Source organism: Culex quinquefasciatus, chromosome 3 (assembly GCF_015732765.1).
Source record: "Culex quinquefasciatus strain JHB chromosome 3, VPISU_Cqui_1.0_pri_paternal, whole genome shotgun sequence".
Classification (NCBI taxonomy): Eukaryota; Metazoa; Arthropoda; class Insecta; order Diptera; family Culicidae; genus Culex; species Culex quinquefasciatus.
The window spans coordinates 192,984,503-193,009,156 of record NC_051863.1 but is presented as its reverse complement, the minus strand read 5'-3'; the positions used below and the strand labels follow the sequence as shown (position 1 = coordinate 193,009,156).

Genomic DNA, 24,654 nt, shown 5'->3' with positions numbered 1-24,654 from the left:
GAAATTTTGGTCGTAAAATTTTCAACTTCATTTTTCGATGTAAAATCAAATTTGCAATCAAAAGTACTTTACTAAAATTTTGATAAAGGGCACCGTTTTCAAGTTATAGCCATATTTAAGTGACTTTTTGAAAATAGTCGCAGTTTTCATTTTTAAATTAGTGCACATGTTTGCCCAGTTTTGAAAAAATATTTTGAAAAGCTGAGAAAATTCTCTATATTTTGCTTATTCGACTATGTTGATACGACCTTTAGTTGCTGAGATATTGCAATGCAAAGGTTTAAAAACAGGAAAATTGATGTTTTCTAAGTTTCACCCAAACAACCCACCATTTTCTATCGTAAATATCTCAGCAACTAATGGTCCGATTTTCAATGTTAATATATGAAACAATTGTGAAATTTTCCGATCTTTTCGAAAAAATATTTTTGAATTTTCAAATCAAGACAAACATTTTAAAAGGGCGTAATATTGAATGTTTGGCCTTTGTGAAATGTTAGTCTTGATTTGAAAATTCCAAAAATATTTTTTCGAAGAGATCGGAAAATTTCACAAATGTTTCATATATTAACATTGAAAATCGGACCATTAGTTGCTGAGATATTGACGATAGAAAATGGTGGGTTGTTTGGGTGAAACTTAGAAAACATCAATTTTCCTATTTTTAAACCTTTGCATTGCAATATCTCAGCAACTAAAGGTCGTATCAACAAAGTCCAAATAAGCAAAATATAGAGAATTTTCTCAGCTTTTCAAAAATATTTTTTTCAAAACTGGGCAAACATGTGCACTAATTTAAAAATGAAAACTGCGACTATTTTCAAAAAGTCACTTAAATATGGCTATAACTTGAAAACGGTGCACTTTATCAAAATTTCAGTAAAGTACTTTTGATTGCAAATTTGATTTTACATCGAAAAATGAAGTTGAAAAATTTTACGACCAAAATTTCGATTTTTGAAAAATCAGTATTGATTAAAAAATTCATAACTCGGTCAGTGATTTTTTGCACAACCTGGAAATTTCTGAAAAGTTGGCATTTTATGCCTTCTAAAACATATCAAAAAATAAAAAAAATTAAAAATAGTGTTTTTTTGTAAATCAAGTTTTAGTGATAAAAAGTTAAATAAAAAAATCACCAAATTTTTTTTTACCGTGTATTATTTTTTCCAGTGTAGTCCGTATCCATACCTACAACTTTGCCGAAGACACCAAATCGATCAAAAAATTCCTTCAAAAGATACAGATTTTTGAATTTTCATACATCATTTTTGTATGGACAGCTGCCGAATTTGTATGGAAAATTATATGGACAAACTAATGATGCAAAATGGCTTCTTTGGGCATACCGAAGGCACCAAAAAAGTTTCAGTCGGATTAAAAAATACAAAAAAAATCGAATGACCGAAATCCTAGAGAACTGCTCTTTAGGAAAAAAAATATGCATTTTCGAAATACAGGAAAAATACGTATTTTTGTGAAAACTTTCATGAAATAATAATTTTAATGGATAGCTGACATCATCCCGATTCCAAAACACTATAATTTTTGATGTTTGCATGATTTTTCGTACGATTAAAGCCAATGTCTCCCATATAGCAAAAATCCCATAAGCTCTGTGCCACGGTTATGCACGCCTCGGTTTTGCATCCCCCATATGCGGTGCTAAACCGAGGCACGTCTGTACGCCAAAATTGTTTTTTTAGCATAACTTTTGAAGTACTTTGCTAAACTTGCTGATTTAAAATAGAGACTTATGCAGCCCGGGAGCATGTTGACAGCTCCCATACAAACTGAGCGTACCTCTTTTTGTGGGCCCAGTGGGCCTAAGATGGCGGCCTTTGATATTATCTAGACAAATTTTTGAAAATGGCGAATAGTTTTAATAAAAAATATTTTTGCCTTATTTCGGTTTAAAACGACAAAATAAGCAGTTTGGAATCATTTTTGTAAAAAACTTGTTTAGCGATACGCCTCGTCCAAATATTAGTCTAGAACAGTTGAAAGGAGCGTGCCGCGAAAGCCGTCACGAAAAAAAAGTTTCCCATGCAAATTTTGAGTTGCGTAATTAATGGGCGGATCCGACGAGGCCCACTGGCCATCTGTCGGTGAATACGCGCAACTCACGAAAACTGTCAGCGGATCGAATGAGACTAATACGGTCAAAATCCGTTCATCCAGTCCGGAGATAATCGAGTGACAATTTTATGTCCACCCAATTACACACATCCACACAGACATTTGCTCAGAACATGATTCTGAGTCGATATGTATACGTGAAGGTGGGTCTAGGTTGTCAAATTAAGAAATTCATTTTTCGAGTGATTTTATAGCCTTTCCTCAGTAATGTGAGGAAGGCAAAACATTAAGAATTTTTGTCAATATTCTGCAATAAGCCTTTTTTAAGGCACCCAATAACATCAAAGCGTCGATTTCGACTTTATTTTAATTCAAAAATACCCCGCTTGTTATTCCAAATTTTTAACCCCTGAAAATTGAAATCAAAAAAGACATGATATAATCAGAGCTTTAACCTTAAAATATCGCAATCCAATCATCTAGAAAATTCCAAACGACAAAATTCAATAAAATCCGTCAGCAAGAATCAACTAATCGTGTATAAATTCAATTTTCGACTCCACCACCACCGCATCTGAAGTCTCTCTTCGCAAGCGACGAACCCATAATTTGCAATAAAAGATTTTCTGCCTTTTAGCAAGCCAGCAATGTTCCTTTATCACTAAATGTCAAAACTTTTTATCTTCTCAACCTTACGAGGCTGAGACACATAAAAGAATCCCACACAAATCATCGCATCTTGCAGCGTCGTTCCCTTTTTCCGCACGTTCTCTCGACTTAATCTTTTTCTAACGCCAAAAACTGCCGCGACTAATCGCACAGAAGCACAGAAGATCCCCCGAAGCCCGAAGCCGAGTCCGTCTGACATTTATCCTGGACCAATTTGCATTCCTCTTTCTCACCTGGAGAACCAGTTTCCTTCCCCCGCGGGAAAAAAATCATGCTAATTTCGAGTTTTATTCCTTCTCTCCCTCACCACAGTTCATCGCCCGGTGGACATCAAGAACCGGCCGCGCATCCCGATCCCGGACGAGGACCCGTACAGTGTGGCCGGCAACGGCGGCGGCAGCTCCGGAAGTTCCGGCTTCGGGGCCAGCGGCAGCGGTCTGGTCGGGGGAGTCGCCGTCGGTGGCGTCATGGCGTCCCGGGAGCACCTGATGCAGGGCGGCGGCGTCGGTGGCGGTGGCCAGCAGATGATGGGACAGCGGCGCAGCGAAAAGCCGCCGAAACTTCCGCCGCGGGACAATCTGTACGCGTCGCACGAGATGGTGAAGGTGGGTGACGCGGGATTGGTGGGAGGTTTTTTGACATTTTTTATTGTATGTTTATTAATGTTTAGTTCTGACTTTCAGCAGTTTCAACACCTTTTCTGTTCTCTTCTTTCCTGGACAACTTTAACTCGACAAGGACTATATTAAATCTACTTATTTAACATAAAATTATTCTTAAAAATTTCTTCTAACATACACAATTAGATTTTTTACCGAATTCGGTAGTTGAGAAATCGGTATAGTTTAGATCGGTAGTAAGATGAACCATAACGAACTTCATTACCGAATTTCGATAAGATTCTACCAAATTCGGTAGTTTTCAGTTTACCGAACTATTCGGCAGTTGAAAAATCTGCAAAATTTACTGAATTCGGTAAAAAACTTTGTGTTTTACAATAAATGTTTTGAATAATCCGAAATTGGCTTTTACAAATTCATTCATTTATGATAACTTTTTAGAAAATTATGACTGGAGGTGAAGTTTGTATGGGAAAAATCGAAAAGTTTCTTACGGTTTGGTCTGTACGGTGCGCTACTTCCATCCAAATATTCCCAAAAGTGAAATTCTTTTTGAAAATTTAATGCTCTACAACTTTATAGAACATACCAAAGCTGTAAAACTCGATCCTGAAAAGTTATTAGCGATTTTAAAAAAAGTCATTTTTGTATGAAAACCATTTTTTCCACTAACTTTAGGCTCGGGTATCAATTGGGTTAATATCATCCAATTTTGCTCAAAATTTACACAGATGCATAGAATAACAAAAAAAAACGTGTTCCGCACGGTGGAGTAGGGGGTCATTTTTTTCTGGGCACCCTACTGGACACGCACTGAGACCAATGAAACTTAAGCTAAACAGAAAAAAAATCGTGGTAATATTACATCTGGGAAGGGGTACATCTTTTATGTCTGGAATAAAAGATGTAATTTTACATCAGAAATTTTTTAATTTTACCACTTTTATGATGTAATGTCACTTTTTCAGTCTTAATTGAGGTAAAATTACATCATTAAATAAGTAATATTCAACCTTCCAAACTCACAGCTTCCAAATTTACACAATTTTTCACTGTGTAAGTAATGTTTTATTGATGGTCTAATCAAATATTTTGCGAAAATATCAGTTAAATTCAGGTGTTTCACAAATAATTGTGGGAGGAACAATAACATCACACAATTATGGAACGGGCAATTTAGAGGAGGTGTTTTGCTGCTCTGAATAAAATAGTATTAAAAAGCAGTTTTTTGTTTGAAAAATTCTAATTTTGCTAGTGAAATAGCATGAGAATGTCCAAATGATGATTCTAAAAATAGTGGGGATGACTGTACTTATAATATTTTATTATAAAACAAAAACAGTTAAACTAAATAATTCAAGCGACACATTATATTACTTTTTTGCTAGGCTCAAAATTTGAAAATTGATTTCCATAAAAAGTGTCTAAGTGGTTTATGAATGGTCTTCAACAACGTTTTTCCATAGTTAACCTTTTGGACACTTTCAAAATTTATTTTATGAAGATTTAATTTTTTTGTGAAAAAATATATTCAACCATCTATTTGCGGTTTAATGATTATTATGATGCCTAAATCCTTTTTTGATACTTTTTCTGCCAAATTTTTGAAGTTTTAGCTTGAATTTGTTTTATGATCTTATAATTAGTAATCTATTTGAATATAGATGTAACAGTTTGAAAAATAAATGAAAATGTAGTTTTAACAACAAAAATGCTTCCTGATTTTTAGTGAAAAAAATCAAGGAGAGAGACAAAACTTTTAAATACAATTGATATTGACCTTGTCGGTTTTAGAAATTGATTACAATCAATTGAAATTAAAATTATTAAATATAAATTCAATAACAAGAAATTTGAACTTGTAAAAATTACTCAGATAAATGGAAATAAAAATAGAGTTTGAAATGTACATTTTTGGAAAAAAAACTGTACACGCATGGTAATTGCAAACAAAATACAAGGAAATTGTTTTCTAAAAATGAACTTGGGAATATTTCTCAATCTCCGAAAACATTAAAAAAATTGAAGACAAAGTTGATATTTTAGTACGGTTTTCGAAGAAAAAATCGTCATACGAAATCACTAAAAATCGAATTTTCTCTAATCTGTTATTTATCCCACTTACTCATTCCTGAGTAGGATCGGAAAATTTCGTGTGAGTTGGTAGAGAATTTCTCATATCCAGGTTACTATTTACAAAAATGGGTTCAAAAAAATTCGCAATGAATTTTTTAGTTTTTTCTAGTCAGAATTGAGAGCCATACAAAAACACAGATTTTTCAGCAACAAATCTAGTACGCTGCCATAATTTAGTGTGTAATTCATGGAAAAACTTGTCATTTTACGCGTTCGAGGAAGACAACTCAATATACAACTAATAATTCTACACACATTTTGAAAATCACTCAGTTTTCGTCAAAAACAAACGTACTCTGAAATGTGTGGCCAGAGAAGTTGGGCCATCAGTCGTGTGGTGTTCGTTGGATCGATCGAAGTGTGAATAGGCGCGCGCGAACCCGCGAGAAGTAGATCGGGAAAGCATTGAAATAGAGATTCGCGTCGTTGAATTATGTTTTATATTTTCATTTCATTTTGAAAGCCCATCCCATAGCATCGTTGCTCGGATGGCACGCCGGCGGTAAGAAGTTAAACATAATACGCGATTGAGGAATTGATAAATCCTTCTCAAAGCGTCGCAACTCGGAAGGCAGCGATAATGTTTCACTTTTTGGTCATATCATCTACCAATAATGAATCCGGATCTATTTTAAATTGTACGTCACCGAATAATGCGTTCATTCAAATTTCATTTCGTTTTGAAAGCCCATCCCAAAGCATCGTTGCTCGGATGGCACGCCGGCGGTAAGAAGTAAAAAATACGCGATTGATAAGTCCTTCTCATAGCGTCGTAGCTCGGAAGGCAACGATTGTTTCACTTTCTGGTCATATCATCTACCAAGATGAATCCTGACCTTTCCTTTCCTTCCCCTACTAACACAATTCCCCCACTTCCCGTGATGCTTGAAGGAGATGCTGTGGATTCAACGGTCTCATGCGGTGTCAACAGGTATAGAGCGACAAACTCTGTGTCTGATGAGTCTGCAACTTCAACTATCGGACTATCATTCCTACCTTTGTTGAACTGCATCTCCTTGGGGGGGCGCCGGTATTGACTTAAAGCAGAGATCTTCAGGGGTTATACAATGAGGATGCCCAAGTAACATTTTTTTCCAGGAGTTCTACAAGAGCTCTTCAAGATAGCTACAGCGTAGCAGTTTGGACCGCGGTAGGATAAAATTCTCTTCAAAACTTCTTCAGGAGTTTGGAAGAGTACTTGAAGAGAATTTCATCCTACCGCGGTCCAAACTGCTATGCTGTAGCTATCTTGAAGAGCTCTTGTAGAACTCCTGGGAAAAAATGTTACATGGGTGGTTAGCTCCCACTATTCATCTGTTGGTTCATTGTGTAACTTCAGCTGATCCGTCAATAACGGAGTAGCTGCTCATTGGCAGTCAACCATGCTCATGCTCAAAACAAACGTACTCTGAAATGAGTAAATGGGGCATACCTCGAATTTGAGTTAATTCCACGCAGATCTGAGTGAATATCACTCAGTTTTCTTTGAATTCTGAATTAAATTCACTCAAATCTGAAAGATGCCCCATTTATTCATTTCTAATCAGGTTCAGTTTTGACAAAAACTGAGTGATTTTAAAAGTGCGTGTACACAATCTAGTTATAATCCTGTTCAGCCATGATTCGCACTTTTTAAGCAGACTGCTCATCAACTAAAACGACAAACCTTCTCAGCCGCGACATTTCCTGGACATTTTTTCCCCCCGCTGTTGTTTACTAATTAATTAACACTAGCCGCGACCGCCACCGTCAAAAACAGTTCCTCAACCAGCCTGTCAACCCCTTCGAGCGGGGAACATCTTCTTTCTAAACGCAAATTTATTCTAAAAATGAAACTCACTTTGTTTGTTCTTCTCTTCCGATCCTCAACCCCCGCCTTCCAACATCCCCACCCATTTTAGCCCGACTACGATGACATCGAGGACGAGAACCGCGTCAAACTGCCACGGGGAAAATCAGACAAAGGCAAAGATAACAAGAAATATGGTAAGTTTTGCTGCTTTTTTTTTGTTGTTGTTAGTCATTGACTAGCCAAGAGTGTCCCCACCGTAACCATTCGCGCAATATATTTATTCATTTAATTATGCGGTAGCCAGCGTGGTCTCACGCAGTTTATGCTGCGGCACGCGAAGGTCATCCGGCGTATCCGTTCTCTAGAATCGGGGCATTGTTTACTGCGAGGAAGTGGCCTAAAATGGATTGGGCCGATGCCAGAAATAGCTCAGCTTACTGGAGAAGATGCCTCTATTCTGAGAACTATTTTTAATAAGCTTATCTTTTGGAATGAGAACAGTGGTTAAAGCTTAATTTTAATTTTTTCAAATTTGAATTTTTAAATTTTGTCTGATCATTTTCCGTTAATAGTGTTAACACGTTAAAACTACAGAATCGGTTGCACTACAAAAACAAAAACAAATGTACCCAAAATTGAGTAACCCATCATCTGTCACTTCACGCATAGGCCTTCGAAGCAGTGTTGCCAAATCTCACAAATCGTGACAAAAATATTCCACCTTTTCAAAGCCATCCCACTGTGCCAACAAATTTGAATGGGGTTCAAGAATTTGCCTCCTCGGCTTGTACCACGAACGCATTCTTCAAACCAGACCTTGAACCTATTCCCACAACAGGAGGTCTCGGCCAGCAGTGGTGGTCAGTTTCCCATTTAATTAAATTTAGATTACCCTTCGAGGCAATTGTTTCCCGACATACCGGGCGAAGACGACGATATCAACGAAATTTGTTCTATTTGGCGAGTCCCGCACCCTTCACCGCGGGATCCCACTAACAATAATCCAGATAGCGTCGGAATCCATTCGCTGCGATGTTGTTGGGTTCCCTTGTAGGAGAATCGGCTCTTATCAGTTCAATTGGTGGTCAGCTTCTTTGGGTGGAGAATGGCGAAGCGAAATATTTTCCAGCGATTTGTTTTTGCTGATAGATAATTCTTCTTCAGCTTTTGGTTATCGGTTGGCTTGGTCGAAGAAATGAAGAACTTGGCTCTGAATAGATAGTGAGACCTTCGCATGTTTTCGTGATAGCCTTAGATTTCAAGATCCGTCGCTTGTTTATTCAAATATTGAAAAAGCCACTTGAGAAAATAAAAAGAAAACTAGCAACACTGCTGCACTCTGAATCTAAACAAGCGAATCTTAAGATTGCTAGTTGAAATTGGATTTTCGTGCATGTGCACTAAAATAACATTAAAATAGCATTCTAAAAAAAAACTCAAATCACCACCCACCAAACCGTGAGACAGTTTGGCTCCCCCCGAAATCCACACATTTCGAGAAGTAACGGTACGCCCGTATAATTCCTATGAATTGGGACGCATTCTTGTCACATGTAGGTACAAACTGCTGATAGAACGCCGGATGATTTCGTATTCATCACACGTCGGCGGTAAACCGAATGCTTGACCAAGTCGTTGAACAACTCCCGCGCGCCATCGAATCGTCGCCACGTGGTTCGAATGGGTGATGAGGGAGTGCGCGCAACAGTTGGTTCTTGGTAGGAATTGTTAGTAAAGTAGGATTTGGTGACGGGAAAAGTTTGTTTTATGCGATTTGCTTACTGTTATTTCACTCAGAATTCAACGAAAACTAAGGGAAATTCGCCGAGATCTGAGTGAAATTTACTCAATTCTGACAGATGCCCAATTTACCCATTTCTAAGCCGGTTCGGTTTTAACGAAAACTGAGTGATTTCAAATGAGAGTATAGTCAATGTTTACATTGAGTGTGAGCTGCTTGTTACACACACCCTCATTTCAAATTATTCAGTTTTCGTCGAAACAGAACCTACTCAGGAATGAGTAAAAGGGGCAACTGCCAATTTGGGTGAATTTCACACAGATTCAGGTGAACTCGATTTTCGTTAAATTCTGAGTGAAATTAATACAAATCTGACAGCTGCCGCCTTTACTCAATTCTGAGTAGACGAAAACTGAACGAAAAATGTAAACATTGACTACACCCTCGATTCAATTTACTGATTTTTCGTCTAAATTGAACCTACTCAGAAATGAGTAAATGGGATCTGTAAGATTTGAGTAAATTTCACTCAGATCTGAGTTAACTATTTATCATTAACTAATTTCTGAGTAGTTTCGGGATGTTACGGATTTTAGTTTAGTGACAACTGGAATAGATGTGTTGCCATCTTGATTGTTTTAAAATTAAAACTGTTTTTTCCTCCTCTAGATGATCCCTACTACTGCGGACTGCGGGCCCGCGTCCCGAACTTTGTAAAGTCGTCCAAGTCGAAGGAGAACAACAACAATAGCAACGTGGCCAACAACAACAGCGCTGCGGTCGTCGCCGCGAAGGAGAACGCCGTGGCGAAGCGCCTCTCGATCGCCCACCTGCAGCATCCGTCGTCGCTGCAGTCGCTGCACCAGCTGCACCAGATGCATCCCCATCACAACCTGATGGCCGCCCACCAACATCACCAGCAGCTCATGTGGCACGCCAGAAGCTACGAGAGCGGCATTGGTAAGGGTGACAGCTGTCAAAAATGACAGCAGGGTTGCCAGTTTTGCGAATTTGATTTTAACTTTGATTTTTTTTTTCAGACACTGACGTGGTCGAGTCACCCTATAGTCACATGTACGGACGAGTGCCGTTGCCGACGCGGGGTTACATTCCGGCACCACGTGCCATGTACATCGGCGAATGGGATTAGGTTAAGGCAAAACTGATTAAGCACGCGTCAAAAAAAATCGCTTTCTCCCCCTCTTATACACGCATAAACTTTTATACTCACTTCCAAGCAACAACTGTGAAGTGTTGCCGGCCCGTGCCCTTTTTGAGCCAACCCTGGCAAAGCCAAACACGGGTTTCCCGGTCGCGCTTCCGGTTTGATTTTTTTCTATTTTCGCTCCCTCCTTCCACCCCTTTGGTCTGTTAGCCCCGTAAGTGAATGACTAGTTTTGTTTTTAGTGTAAATATAGTAAGAAAGAATCTAGAGCAAAGTAAAAGTGAGAACGAGCGATATATGGTTTGTTCGCGGTGCGTCCAGTGAAGGATTTTTCGACGAAAAACGACTTTTCAAGATATTTTCTCGGGAAAAATCGTTCCACCGAAGCACCGAACGCGCAAACACTAGTACTAATGTAGACGTTTACGACTTAACTGAGAAATACTACTTTCCAACAACGAAACGAAACCACAACATAACGTTGACACGATACTGCCATTCATCCATATTTGTTTGTTTTATAATCGTTTGTTGTTAAAACCCTTTTGATTTAGATGCAATTTTTCGGCTACCCCTCGATTTGGACCAACGTTACGGAAATTCGTGTGTACTGAAGATTCTTTTTAAGTTACGTGTGTACATATACAAAAAAGAATATTTAAAACAACGAAAAACATCGAAAATTTAAAAGCTAAATTTCTGAAAGAATCGGACAAAAATTAGCACTTGTGTAAATATTCAAACTCTTAACCAGTAGGTAAGTGAGTTTAAATTTAATCGAACTTGGAGACATAACCTTAAAATGTCTACCACTGAAAGCATGCAACTGTAACCACTTAATCATAACTTGAATGACTAAGTTTTAACTCGCGCTGCGTGTGATTATTCCTCTACAGTAGCGTTAAGTTCCAGCAAACTGGCAACACTGCCACCAGCAGCAACCACGCGAGAGAGAGTTTGCAAGAACAAAAACCAATCACGATGATATAATACTCAGATGAACGACATGTACGCGTCTGTTTTTAACTTTAACTTAAGAACTTGCACCGATTTACGGCCGGTTTCAACCCAGCGCAACCCTTCCCTAACCTCGAAATTTTGTCTGCCCTCAATTCCACCGTTTTCCCCGAAAAAAAAATTGTCCAAAATTTCTCACACCTTACCACTGTGATTGTTTTGAGACTTTCCACATTTTTCTCGCAAAAACGTAAATTTGGTTAAGACACACACACACATACACACACGAATACACCCAAACATCAACACCCAAATCATAGTGTGCACCGCTCTTTTTTTCACGCGCAGGAGAATCATTCACCCAAGCAAGCCATGCACACGCAGTGTTGCCAACATCCCCCACCAACAGAAAAAAATGGGAGATTTTGATCTCCGATTACAACACGTTCTGGAGTGAGATCAAACATTCTCTCCCGAAAATCGCAGCGCATCATCCCGTCCAAAAACCTGACTCGTTTCGAATGCTTTCCTTGTAATATTCCTTGTTCATCCTCCTTTTGGCATTCCGTCTTTCTTCTCCTGCGAATCCAATTCACACCCTCAATTTTGAGTTTTCGTCGGAACCGAATCAACTCAGAAATGAGTAAATTCACTCAAATCTGACATTTTATCCATTTACTCAATTCTGAGTAGGTTCGACTTTTACCAAAACTAGCTGATTTAAAATCAGGGTGCATTTGTACACATTAGGGAAAGTGTTGCCAAAAGTTCGGTCAAAACCTGTCAAATCGGTGCAAGAAAAAAAAACCCTTTTTTTAATCGTAACAAACAACACTTACTAAAGTCTGCCGGCATGAGATTGCAATAGCCCCTACCCCCTGCCCGTGTTAGATTAACTCGTTTCATTTCCCCCCACCCTTCTCTAATCAGGCAACACACTGCCAAAACTGTTGTAAATTTTGAACGAGACACAGACGTACATGCGTTTAACAAACCCGTCTTTGGAAGCCCCTTCCCCTCCTCCACTAGAAAAGCCCACTTTAGTTAATGATCTAAGGTCCTTGATAGTAGCGAACAATTTTTGAAACGGCACGCGAAACATAACGGAGAAAAAGAAAAAGTGTTGCCAAAACTTGTTCATTAAGCGTAAATAACTTTAACTACCGCATACCCCTTTTAATCAGGAAAATTCGCACAAGAGTAATAGAAACAGTGAGAGAGAGCGCGAGTATGAGATGATATTTATAAGAGAGAGAGAAAAGGCAGGAAGAAAGCTAGTTTTCTTTTTTTAATTCGTCTGGACAAAAAATGGTGAATGGGTCGAAATTTTTATTATCTCAAGTAAAACAAAAAAGGAAGAAACAAACAACTGACGTCACATCGAATGAGAAAAAAGTGTTCGCTCTATTTAAACAGAACATAAAATCGTATAATATTCACACCTTGACAAGTAAAGTGCACCCAAAAACGTAAACGCGAATTCGGAGACAAGCATGGTCTATTCATATATAACTGTACGCAAGAAAGCTGGATAACGGAGAACTTATTTGATAAATTTTCCTACTTTCTTACTCAACGTGTAATAAATTCGTACACAAGATTGTATTCTCAAGCAACCAATAAAAATTTGAAACAGAAACAAAAACTCGTACACAATTCAGTGGGACGCGGAAATTAGAGAGAAAGCGACCGTAAAAATGCATACCCCCCACAATACAATAATTATAATAGCGATTGATTGATGTTTATAACTTAGTGAAACAGAATGGAAAACTTATCAAATTAATTGAATATAAAAAGTATTTTAAAAATAAAGTTAAAAACCCAACCGTGCTGGAATTAATCGTATTTAATGAAAGAAATCCCTGAAATATGAAAAATGTGTTACCTTATTGAGCTGTAAAATATCACTTTTCACACAACTCTTTAAATTTCATATTCAAAAGCCACATGGTTTATGCCCGATCCCCAGTACAAATTTGAACTTCCATAGTTTTACAAACGCTTTAATGAATAATTTGAATCATTTTTGAAAATACCTTTTGCAAACTAACCCGAAGTGTATACATTTCTACGACCAAAGAAGGCATTTTGCATCATTATTCCGTGGACATTTTCGCTACAGTCAAAAACGTGTATCTTGAAGGGATTGATTCGATATCGTATCTTACACTCTGAAAAAAAAATCACAAAAAACGTTTTTTTTTTCAAAAATTTTGTTTTAGAATATGTTTTAGATGACAACAAATTTCGTCTTTTGAACTGATTGATCCAAATTCATTTGACAGTGTTGCAATTTTTTTCGAAAAAAAAATCTTCATTTTTGTATATGTAGGCTTCTTTAAATTTAAGGATGAAAAAATAAAAAAATATATTGGAGAGATTGGAATTTTTCAAGAGAATTTCGAAAAAGCAAATTGCAATCGATAATAATATTTCAAAAAAGTGATATCTTGTAACATTTCAAAGTTATAGCAACTAAAAACTGCTTTTTTTAGACTTTACCTGATTTTTTTTACCTGAAGAAGTCATGACCAGTTTGATCATCTCTGATTTTTTTTGTATCGAAAACATCAGAATAAAAATCCTACAAATTTGCATTAAGGACATTGGAAGTCGGTTGCATTTACACTATTACACTATTTAACAAAAAACTGTTTTTATGGTGATTATAACTTGACAATTGGGTCCTAAATCATTTAAGGAGCTTAGCTTAGATTGCTGATATTATTGTTTACAGCAATAAAGCTTATTTTTTGAGTACAATGACCCTTTGTACGACCACAAAGAGTTTAAAATGGATTTTTAAATCAATTTGGAAAAATTAACCTTGTGGTCCTTCTTGACAGAAAAGTTCCTACTTGACAGCTCGTTCCAAATGGAACATAGTTGATCCATCGAAAAAAATCCTGTCAATATTTTTTTGCATTAAAATGAAAAAAAGTGATCAGAAATGGTTTTTAATCGTGATTTTTAGTACCCAATTGGGTCCTAAAATGAAGCTTAGATTGCTGATATTATTGTTTACAGCGATAAAGCTTATTTTCTGAGTACAATGACCCTTTGTACGAGCACAAAGAGTTTAAAATGGATTTTTAAATCAATTTTGAAAAATTTACCTCGCGGTCCTTCTTGACAGAAAAGCTCCTACTTGACAGCTCGTTCCAAGAGGACCATAGTTGATCCATCGAAAAAATGTTGTCTTGTCAAAAAAAAATTTTGCATTAAAATGAAAAAAAGTGATCAGAAATGGTTTTTAACCGTGTTTTTTGCCGTTGTACATAAAAATTGACATAGGACTTTAGTATCCAATTGTGCGCGATATCAAAATTTCTGTCAATTGCGAATTTATTTTATATTTTAAAATATAATCCAAAAAGAAATCTTATTAGTCTAATTTAATGCAATTATTTTTTAAACTCAGGCTGATACAAATTTTTGTTAAAGTTTCTATCCTTCGGCGTTGTAAACTGTCATGTTTGTGTGTTGTGTTCCCTGAAAAAAGAATCAAATATCAATAAATTCATGAAATTGGGTCCTAAAATTAAGCTTCAATTTGTGATATTAATGTTCACAACGATAAAGCTTATTTTTCTGAGGACAATGACCCTTTGAACAACCGCAAAGGATTTAAAAAGGATTTTTAATTCAATTTTTAAAAATTAACTTCACGGCCCTTCTTGACAGATAAGGTCCTACTTGACAGCTCGTTCCAAGGGGACCATAGTTGATCCATCAAAAAAATGTTGTCTTGTATTATTTTTTTTTTTTGCGTTTAATGAAAAAAAGTGATCAGAAATGGTTTGTAATCGTGTTTTACACCGTTGTACATAAAAATTTACATAGGGCTTTAGTACCCAATTATCTGTTTTACTAAAGTGTCATCTTTGTGTAGGGTCCCAAAAATAAAAAAAATTGTTAACTGCCGTTCTACGCATAATTGGGTACTAAAGCCCTATGTAAATTTTTATGTACAACGGTAACAAACAAGATTAAAAACGAGATTAAAAACCATTTATGATCACTTTTTTTCATGTTAACGCAAAAATAATATTGACAAGACATTTTTTTTTTCGATGGATCAACTTTGGTCCCCTTGGAACAAGCTGTCAAGTAGGAGCTTTTCTGTCAAGAAAGACCGCGAGGTAAATTTTTAAAATTGACTTAAAAATCCATTTTAAACTCTTTTTTCCGTACAAAGGATCATTGTACTCAGAAAAATAAGCTTTATCGCTGTAAACAATAATATCAGCAATCTAAGCTTCATTTTAAGACCCAATTGTCCCATGTTTAGAAAAGAGCAACTGAGGAAAAAGCGATTGAAATTTTTCGACCGATTTCTGTGTTTCTATGCATAATGGTCCCGTGGGTCCCTATTCACCCTATGTGTCTCTATTGGTAATCCTCTTGCCATACAACAGATAAACAATATACACTCAACCCCCGGTGGTTGGTCACTTTTTCGTTTGACACTTTTTTAGTTTGTACCCCGTTGGTTGGTCAAAGTCAAACTAAAAAGTGACGAACTGTCACTTTTTACACGGCGCTCACGCACACTATCAAAACACACATTTGGTAGTGTGTGTGAACTCCGTGTAAAAGGGGTGTCAAACTAAAAAGTGACCCCGTTCGTTTGACAACAGTTGGTGTCAAACCATCGGGGTTTGAGTGTACAATGCTTCGTAAATGTAATGATTCCGTGAAAGAAAATACTTGGTTGGACAATTATGCGTACAAGTACAACGAACAGACTTTGTGTGGTTTTCAATGTGTTTACAAACAAAGTACAAGATTTTATGTGCTTTTCTAATAGCATACATCAAACTAAACATAAAAATTCTAAAAAGTCAAAATCGTCAAAAAATTACATGGGACAACGGCAAGTTATAACCCTAAAAAATATAATAAACTTTGTTAAATAGGGTCCTCAAGCCGTATGTAAATTTTTATGCACAACCAAGACTAAACGACTAAAAACCATTTCTGATCACTTTTTTTTTCATATTAATGCAAAACAAAAATAAATTGACAAGACAAAATTATTGGTTTTGCATCTTGATTCTTCAAGAAAATTTTGAAGAAAAAAACGCTTAGAAATGCATTATTTTTGATGAACCTTAAAAGCCTTAACCCAAAAATGGATAGTTTCTCGTCAGAGCATTACTACAGCCACTGCTCGCATCATGGTAGTTACATGCTGTTTTATGAAATTTACATTTTATATCAATTTTATATTATACCTGTCGCGATAAGCGTGTTCCTAAAAAATATCTGAAAACTGGTTCAGTGAATACCACCCTCATACCAGTTTCGCACCATTCGACCTCACAGTCCAACACCACTTTGCAAGCGCTCCGATCTGTCAATTGACAGCCACCCACTTTTTGTTATTGATCGACGCGATGGGAGTCGAACTGCACCACCACCCCCATCACCATTCGTAAACAAACACGTACGAGCTCCGCGCATATTTTGGATGCGAACCCAGTTTCGCTCTTATCAGTGCTTATCAGTATTTTAACCCAAGCAGTTGTTCCTGAATGTTCCTCCAAACTTGTAACGTTCGAGTAATCGCGTAATGAACCGCACGGAAAAATGCTCCGCCCTGCGGAACGCAATCGATCGGGATCATACGGCGGCCGATCTCCGGATCTCACTGGTCGTGGCCGCGGCCAAATCCTTCAAGTATGACTCCTGCCTGCTGCCCTTCCCCGCCGATTACATCGTGAACAAAGAGAAGAAAATTGACGAACTGGTAAGGAGGGCTTGCTTGAGTTAATTACCTCTACGCCAATGGGGGAAAACCACGTAATTGTTTTGTTGTTGCTTTTCATTTTGCAGAACCAAGTGCTGGATAGCTTGCCCGCGTTAAGTGAGATTGTGCTGGAAGAACTGGACGAACCACAGCTAGATCTTCTTTACTGGATATTATGCAAGCAGTACGGTCCCGGGTTGAGGTCCGTTCCGAAAGCCGACTTTGACTCAGTTTTTGCCAAAGCACCCTGCCTCGCCGCCTTCCAGCGACCTCAGTTCATTTTCGAAGTGGTCCATCGTGACGATGCGAATTCGGAGCGACGGTTCCGCGAGAACCGGACCGGCTTCCAGTCGCACCACGCGTACCACGGCAGCAAAGTGTTCAGCTTCTATTCGATCTTGAACTACGGCCTGCAGCAGCACCTTAACAAAACCTCCGTCTTTGGAGAAGGAATCTACCTTTCGGAGGAACTGCACGTGAGCCAAATGTTTGCCCCCACCGGATCCGGCTGGAGCAGGTCCACGCTCGGCAGTCACCTGGCGTGCACCGCAATCTGCGAGTACGTCGACAATCCGGCCTACGTCAAGTGGCAAGAGGACAATCAAAGCTCCAGCATTCCGGAAAAGTACGTGCTAGTCAAGAACAACGAAATGGTCCAGCTCCGGTATCTGCTGGTGTACGGAAACAGTCGGAACAGTGCGGAACCAAAACGGCAGCTGGCGGCAGCCGTTGACAGCAAACAGCCCCAGAAGCAGCAACAGCAGCAGAGAGTGGTTGTTGCGCCACCGAATCGGTGTGCCCGGTGGATGGCCGCGAACAAGAGTTGGCTGCTGGCCGGAGGTTACGTCGCAATGCTGTTTGCGATCGGGCTGATGAACAGCAGGAATGCGCACTACATGAAGCAGATGTTTTTGAACAAAATTAACGGGATGTGTAGTGCGTTGTTTGGGGGTGAGGACACGTGAGTGAGGGTTGTTTGACGGGACGGTTGAAGGGACAGTAAAAGGAAAAGGGTTAGGCAAAATTATGTGTGTTATTTACAAAATGGTTAAATAAAGTGAATTTTATATGGTAGATTTCGTATTTTATCAACTAATGAAAACATCATCAAATATACATAAATGACGAGGGTTAGTGAATTTTCACGATTTCGCGGTCATTGTTATCCGAGCATTCATTGGTGAAGGTTGTCTGAATCAACATGACTCGTCGCGTCCCGGCGCAAAACGCCGGCAATATTGCCCTACCTGCGGCTCAAGCAGGCAAAAAAGTGGGAATTTCCAAAAGGAAGGTTGAGGCCTCAACTGATGGCCAAAAACCGGGGATTTCCAAAAGGAAGGTGCTTTTGGAAGTGACATCGAACAGCAAAAAGACAAAAAGAGCGACGGTACTGTACCGATGGATGAGGAGGAGGAGAACTCTTCGTCGCACGAGGAGCAGCTATTGAAGAACAACAAGTTCGCTGGACTGCCTGACGAGGACCAGGTAGCGGAAGCAAAGGAGAATGAAGTGAAACAGCGAAAGGAGAAACTGCCTCCTTTTTATGTGCGGCAATCAGCAGCAACGATCGACTTTCGAGCGGGGCTGGTTGAACTCATCAAGTCTGGGAAAGTCCTAGGCAACATTCGTCTGTGTCAGGACGGATTTAAGGTGCTGGTGCAATCCAGGCAGCACTATCAACTGGTCAAGGACTACTTGACCGAAAACGAGGCGGAGTACTTTACCCATGATGTCGTCATGGATAAGCCGTACAAAATCGTCGTCAGAGGTCTGTACGACATGCCAGTGGAGGAATTAGCTGCCGAGCTAAAAGTTTTGAAACTGGATGTGTTGGCCGTGCACAAAATGAGCCGACGCAACAAAGACATCAAGTACCGTGACCAGCTCTACCTGCTGCATTTGGCTAAGGGATCGACGACGCTTCCTGAGCTGAAGGCAATCCGAGCGGTTTTCAACATTATCGTGTCGTGGGAGCGATACCGACCAGTGCACCGTGACGTCACACAATGCTTCAACTGCCTGGGCTTCGGGCACGGAGGTAAGAACTGCCACCTGAAGCGTCGTTGCGCCAAATGTGGTACCGATGCGCACATCACATCCCAGTGCATCCAAGATTCGCTGGTGAAGTGCCTCAACTGCAACGGTGAGCACTCGTCAACCGACCGAAAGTGCCCCAAGAGAGCTGAGTTCGTGAAAATTCGGCAGCAAGCATCGACGAAGAATCAGCCTCAGCGTCGTAGAACTCCTCCAGCCCTGGTGGAGCAAAATTTCCCACCTCTTCAACCGCGACGCCAGGTCCCGAACTTGGCACCGTTGCCGTTGGATCCCAGGAAGAGAGCTGAGATGAATCATCCACGGCCGGGTTCCAGCCAGGAGCCGAGACCGCCACCACCGGGCTTCAGCCAGGAGCCAAGACCAACCCAAGAACCAGCAGTTGAGGAAAATGGTAATGATCTTTACACCTCAACCGAACTCCTCAATATTTTCAAACAGATGTCCGCTGCACTGCGTGGATGCAAAACCAAGACCCAGCAGATTGAAGTGCTGACCTCGTTCGTCATCCAGTATGGATCGTAGGTCCCTCAAGCTGCTGAATTGGAACGCTTGCTCCATTAGGAGGAAGAACTTAGAGCTGGTGGATTTTCTTCGCGAGAAGGAGATCGACGTAGCTGCCATCACGGAAACTCATCTGAAGCCCGGTGAAAAAGTTTATCTGCAAAACTACAAGATCGCGACGCAGCTCGACAGGACCACCTCTGGAGGAGGAGGTGTGCTTGTCGCTGTTCATCGTGATCTCAAGCCACGCCGGCTGCCACACTTTAAGCTGGACATCATCGAGGCCGTTGGGGTGGAAATTCCCACTTCGGTTGGCCCAGTACTCTTCATTGCTGCATACTGCCCACGTCAGGTGAATTCCAGAGATGGTTCAGCAGCAAAACTGAAGAGCGATATCCAGAAGCTGACACGGCGGAGCGCAAAGTACATCATCGCTGGTGACCTCAACGCGAAGCATGAAGTTTGGGGCAACAGCAGGAGGAATCGGAACGGAGTGATTCTGCACAACGATCTGCAAAACGGATACTACAACGTTGTGAGTCCGGATCGTCCAACGAGGGTGGCTCGGTCTGGGAATCACTCAATCATCGACTTCTTCATTACCAATATGGCTGAGAACGTGGCTCATCCTGAGGTGTTTGAAGAGTTGAGTTCTGATCACTATCCGGTGGTTGTGGAGGTTGGAGCTTCCGTTACTCCGCAGCGGCAACCAACCCGGAAAGATTACCACAACGTTGACTGGCAGCAGTTTCAGCAAGTGGTAGACAGCAACATCGACTATGATCAACACCCGGAAACTTCTGCCGATATTGATCGTTCGCTGGAGGTGATCCAGCAGGCTATCAACCAAGCAGAGGCTGCCAACGTTCGGGAGGTTCCTGTTAATTTTAAGGTAACTGATATTGACGTAGATACTAAACACTTGATTAGACTTAGGAATGTTTATAGGAGACAATATCAACGGACTGGGGACTATGACAAAAGATTTCAGTGAACAATTTGAACAAAATCATACAAGACCGACTTGACAATATCAGAAATCAAGAATTTTCAAAACATGTAAGCCAGCTTGGGAATTATTCAAAACCATTTTGGAAACTTTCAAAAGTTCTTAAAAACAAACCAAAGCCTATTCCTCCTCTTATTGTTGAGGATTCTCGTTTGATTACATCCGAGGAAAAGGCAAATGCACTTGGGCTTCATTTTGTTAGTTCACATAATCTTGGCGCTTCCATGACCAGCCGTAAAGAAACATCAGTTGCCAATAGTATTTCAACAATTAATAACTCTACCTTTGAATTTCCTGCAGATTCCCATGTTTCTGGTGAGGAAGTCAAAGTTGCAGTAAAACAAATGAAAAATATGAAAGCTCCTGGCTTTGATAACATTTTTAATCTGGTGTTGAAAAAACAGAGTGATCAGTTCTTTCAACATCTAGCCAATATTTTCAATAAATGTTTGCAACTTGGTTACTTCCCTACCAATTGGAAGCTGGGCAAAGTCATACCAATTTTGAAGCCTCAAAAGATCCAACATCGCCAACAAGTTATCGTCCCATTAGTCTTTTGAGTAGTCTGTCCAAACTCTTTGAGAAGGTCATCTATTCAAGGCTTTTGGATTTTACCAACGATAATAATATAATTTTGAATGAGCAGTTTGGCTTCCGCAAGGGACATAATACTGCTCATCAGCTTACGAGAGTAACTAAAATCATCAAGCAGAACAAGCTTGAGTCTAAATCAACTGCTATGGCTTTGTTGGATGTTGAGAAGGCTTTTGACAATGTTTGGCATGATGGTTTGATACATAAACTGTATTTATACGGTTTTCCAATGTATCTTATCAAAATTATCCAGCACTATCTTTCGGAGAGATCGTTCAGGGTTTTTCTGAATGGGATTGCTTCTGGATTATTCAACATTGATGCTGGGGTTCCCCAAGGAAGTATTCTTGGCCCACTTCTGTACAATATTTTTACATCTGATTTGCCTACTCTTCCTGGTAATGGTGTGTTGTCACTTTTGCTGATGACACTGCCGTTATTTATAAGGGTAAAATAACCAGATATTTAGTTGGCCGTCTTCAGAAGGGTCTTGACGTTCTTTCCGAATACTTTGGCGACTGGAAAATTCGCATAAATGCAGCCAAAACTCAAACCATCATTTTTCCACTTTCCAAATCGGCCCGATTTGTCCCAAAGGATGATGTTTTGATTAAAATGAATGATGTTTCGATACCCTGGTCGAAAGAAGTTGTCTATTTAGGTCTCATACTTGACTCGAAACTTTTGTTTCGGCAGCATGTAGACAAAATATTGAACAAGTGCAGCATTCTCATCAGGTGTTTGTATCCTTTAATTAACAGAAAATCAAAGCTTTCTTTGAAAAATAAGTTAGCTGTTTACAAACAAATAATTTACCCCGTTATTGAGTATGCAGTACCTGTTTGGGAGTGTTGCGCTAGAACTCATAAATTGAAGCTCCAGCGTGTCCAAAACAAGGTACTCAAAATGGTTTTGAATGTTCCTGGCTGGACAAGATCAAGTGAGGTTCATGAATTAGCAGAAGTAAAAACGTTGGATCAGAAGATTCAAGAGAAATGTTTGAAATTCAGGGAAAAATGTGCTATTTCTGAATACCCCTTGATTCAAGGATTGGTTTAGTTTATGGTAAGTTTAAGTTAGTTTTAGGTTAGGTTATGTTTTCTTGACATTTTTTTTTTCCTCATTGTACCTAGTGTTACAAAAATGATAAATCATATACTTTTAAAGTTATGAAAATAAACAGTGTTTAAATCACGAAAAGCAAACTAAAGCTGAAGAGCCACAGCTGACCACTTATTATGTAAACCAAATGTAATTATTATAAGAAAGATTCAATAAAGTTTATTTAATTCAAAAAAAAAATTCACGATTTCGCGGACAGCGTGAAATTCGTGAAATTTGAAGATTTCCGTGAAATCTCGTAAAATTGATCAATTTTCTCAAATCAATTTGAAATTGATTGACTTTTTGAAATTGATTGAATAAGTGTATTGTGATAGCATAGATTTTTTAGAAACTGTTTATTTGTAGAAATCAATTAAAAGCAAACATTCATTTAAAAGTAACATTCTGTGATAATAGTCGTCTTTCCGTTTTCCTCCGGTCAATGTTATAACCGGAGAAGGAGAAAAAAATAGATTGAAAAAATCAATTCCATCAGAGTAAAGAAAAATATTGAGAAAATAAATTGCTTTTTTCTTGATAATCTAAATAACAGTTTATCATTTTTTTTTCTTAGGAAACTAACTGAACTAAGCAATATTGTCATATGCCGTAATAACAATTTAACTGTTATTTAATTTAAATTTCGAAGATATGATTTCAATTTCTATTGAAAGATTGAAGCTTGGCTTTTTTTCAAGATAGTTTTATTATCTTCAAAGTCGCATTTTAAGAACATTTCAGATTTTTTCTGAAACCTGTTTAATTTTCACGATATCTGATTATTTGTGTGGATGGTTCCCGTGGAAGTTAAACAAAAGGTTTTTTTTTGGTTTCTGTTCTGATCTTGAATAAAATTTTCAAGATTTCGTTACTGATACAGTCGACTCTCTGGCTGTCGATCTTCTCGATATCAATAATTCTCCATCTATCGATGAATTCTTCAGTCCCTTCAATCTGCATACTTTAATTATCTTCATTCCTCGATATTTTCCCTTGCTTGAAGGATCTCTTCCTCGACGGTCCCTTGGATTCTGTTTGCTTTAAAAATCTCTTCCGGTTGTCAATAATTTCACTTTCTTATGGCTTGCATAGACATTTTTCTTGGCGAAACGAAGCCTTGAAGGGTGTTTGACATTGGTTTGTTTTTGTTTGATGGACGTTGCCATGATTCTCTCCCATAGCTGGGTATCAAGAAAAAAATATTTTCAATCGAGTCTTCATTTTGCATCGTTCTGTAAACTGATGATTCTCTTCCTCGACGGTCCCTTGGATATTGACAACCAGAGAGTCGACTGTAACTATAGTATTGCCTAGTGATTTTAATTCATTTTTGGAAAAGTTAGATGAAAACCTCAACACTATTTTTACTGGGCAAAATATCGCAAAAAACTGTTTCAAATTGTTGGAATGTTTTGTTAAATTTGGTTTTAATATGAAATTCAATAAAATGTAAAAAGATAAAAAAAATTAGCAAAGCAGTGAAAACTGTTTAGCTATATTAGTAAAACATCAAAAAAGCAGCAAAAATGACAGTACCCATGCCATACATTTTGGTTTCAAATTATGTAAAGAGCCCATCCATAAACCAATAAATTGTTTGTTTTTTTTAAACTAGTATAAGTTTTTATTTGTGTCACGTTCATATTATGTTAAGTTTTTTTAGTTTATTTAAAATAATGTATAGTAAACCATAAAAAATGTTTCTGTAAGTTTAACATGAAATTTTCAAAGCTGTTTTAATATTTTTTACGTTCCGCGAAATTTACGTGAAACTTGATATTTTGAAATTAAGGTCCCCGTGAAATATGCAATTTTTGATCGTGAAAAATCACTAAGCCTATAAATGAACAATCCTAATAAATAAGGTAAATAAGGGAATTTCGGTATTTAAAATTGTTTTTGCAAACCTAAAAAAAAATCAATATTACGCCCTTTTGAAATGTTAATCTTGATTATTATTTTTTTTTTCAAAATATTGGTTTCGAAAAGATCGGAAAATTTTACGAATGACATGAAACATGAATAACATTGAAAACAACAACACTGAGCCTTAGAAAACTTCATTTTTCCTGTTTCTTTTTCTTTAGGCTACTGTATACAGATATATCTCAGCAATCAGAGGTCCAATCTTCAATGTCTCTTAGACAATTTTATAGTAAATTCTCTGAACTCTTTAAAAAATATTTTTAGAAATGCTTATGGTCATTCATACTTTTGGTGGCTATATCTTGAAATTAGAGCCCTTTATCAAAACATCTGTGAAGTCCTTTTCGATTGAAAATTCAATTTTACATTAAAAAATTAGGTCAAACTTAGTTTTTCTATGAAATTTTGATTTTTTTCCAAAAATCAATATTTTTTTCAAAAATGAATAACTCGGCGGCAGATTTTTTGACCATACATTTCCATGGCTCAAAAGTTGCGGGTTTTGGTCCCCAAAAACATATAAAAAAAATCTCGAAAATCAAAAATATATA

General features: G+C 38.3%; 2 protein-coding genes across 2 annotated transcripts in view; both read left to right on the top strand.

Moving 5' to 3' along the window:
* The window catches only part of LOC6030994, a 222,975-nt gene extending 209,988 nt beyond the window's left edge, over positions 1-12,987 (top strand). Inside the window, exons 8-11 of the mRNA XM_038261863.1 lie at positions 3,061-3,353; positions 7,406-7,490; positions 9,707-9,997; positions 10,078-12,987. Coding sequence (XP_038117791.1) covers positions 3,061-3,353; positions 7,406-7,490; positions 9,707-9,997; positions 10,078-10,187 — 779 coding nt within the window. The 3' untranslated portion in view covers positions 10,188-12,987. The remainder of the gene's footprint in view (positions 1-3,060; positions 3,354-7,405; positions 7,491-9,706; positions 9,998-10,077) is intronic.
* A 3,567-nt stretch (positions 12,988-16,554) lies between these two features.
* On the top strand, positions 16,555-17,986 carry LOC6030995 (protein mono-ADP-ribosyltransferase PARP16). Its single transcript, XM_001841796.2, has 2 exons — positions 16,555-16,914; positions 17,001-17,986. The coding sequence occupies exons 1-2, from the start codon at positions 16,738-16,740 to the stop codon at positions 17,877-17,879; spliced, it is 1,056 nt and encodes a 351-aa protein (XP_001841848.2). The 5' UTR covers positions 16,555-16,737; the 3' UTR covers positions 17,880-17,986.
* The last annotated feature ends 6,668 nt before the right edge of the window (positions 17,987-24,654 follow it).

Bases quoted from the DNA above. Each gene is read 5' to 3' on its own strand.
- LOC6030995 (XM_001841796.2), top strand. From the start codon at position 16,738: ATGAACCGCACGGAAAAATGCTCCGCCCTGCGGAACGCAATCGATCGG. The intron at 16,915-17,000 runs GTAAGGAGGGCT...TTCATTTTGCAG, and splicing joins AGAAGAAAATTGACGAACTG to AACCAAGTGCTGGATAGCTT.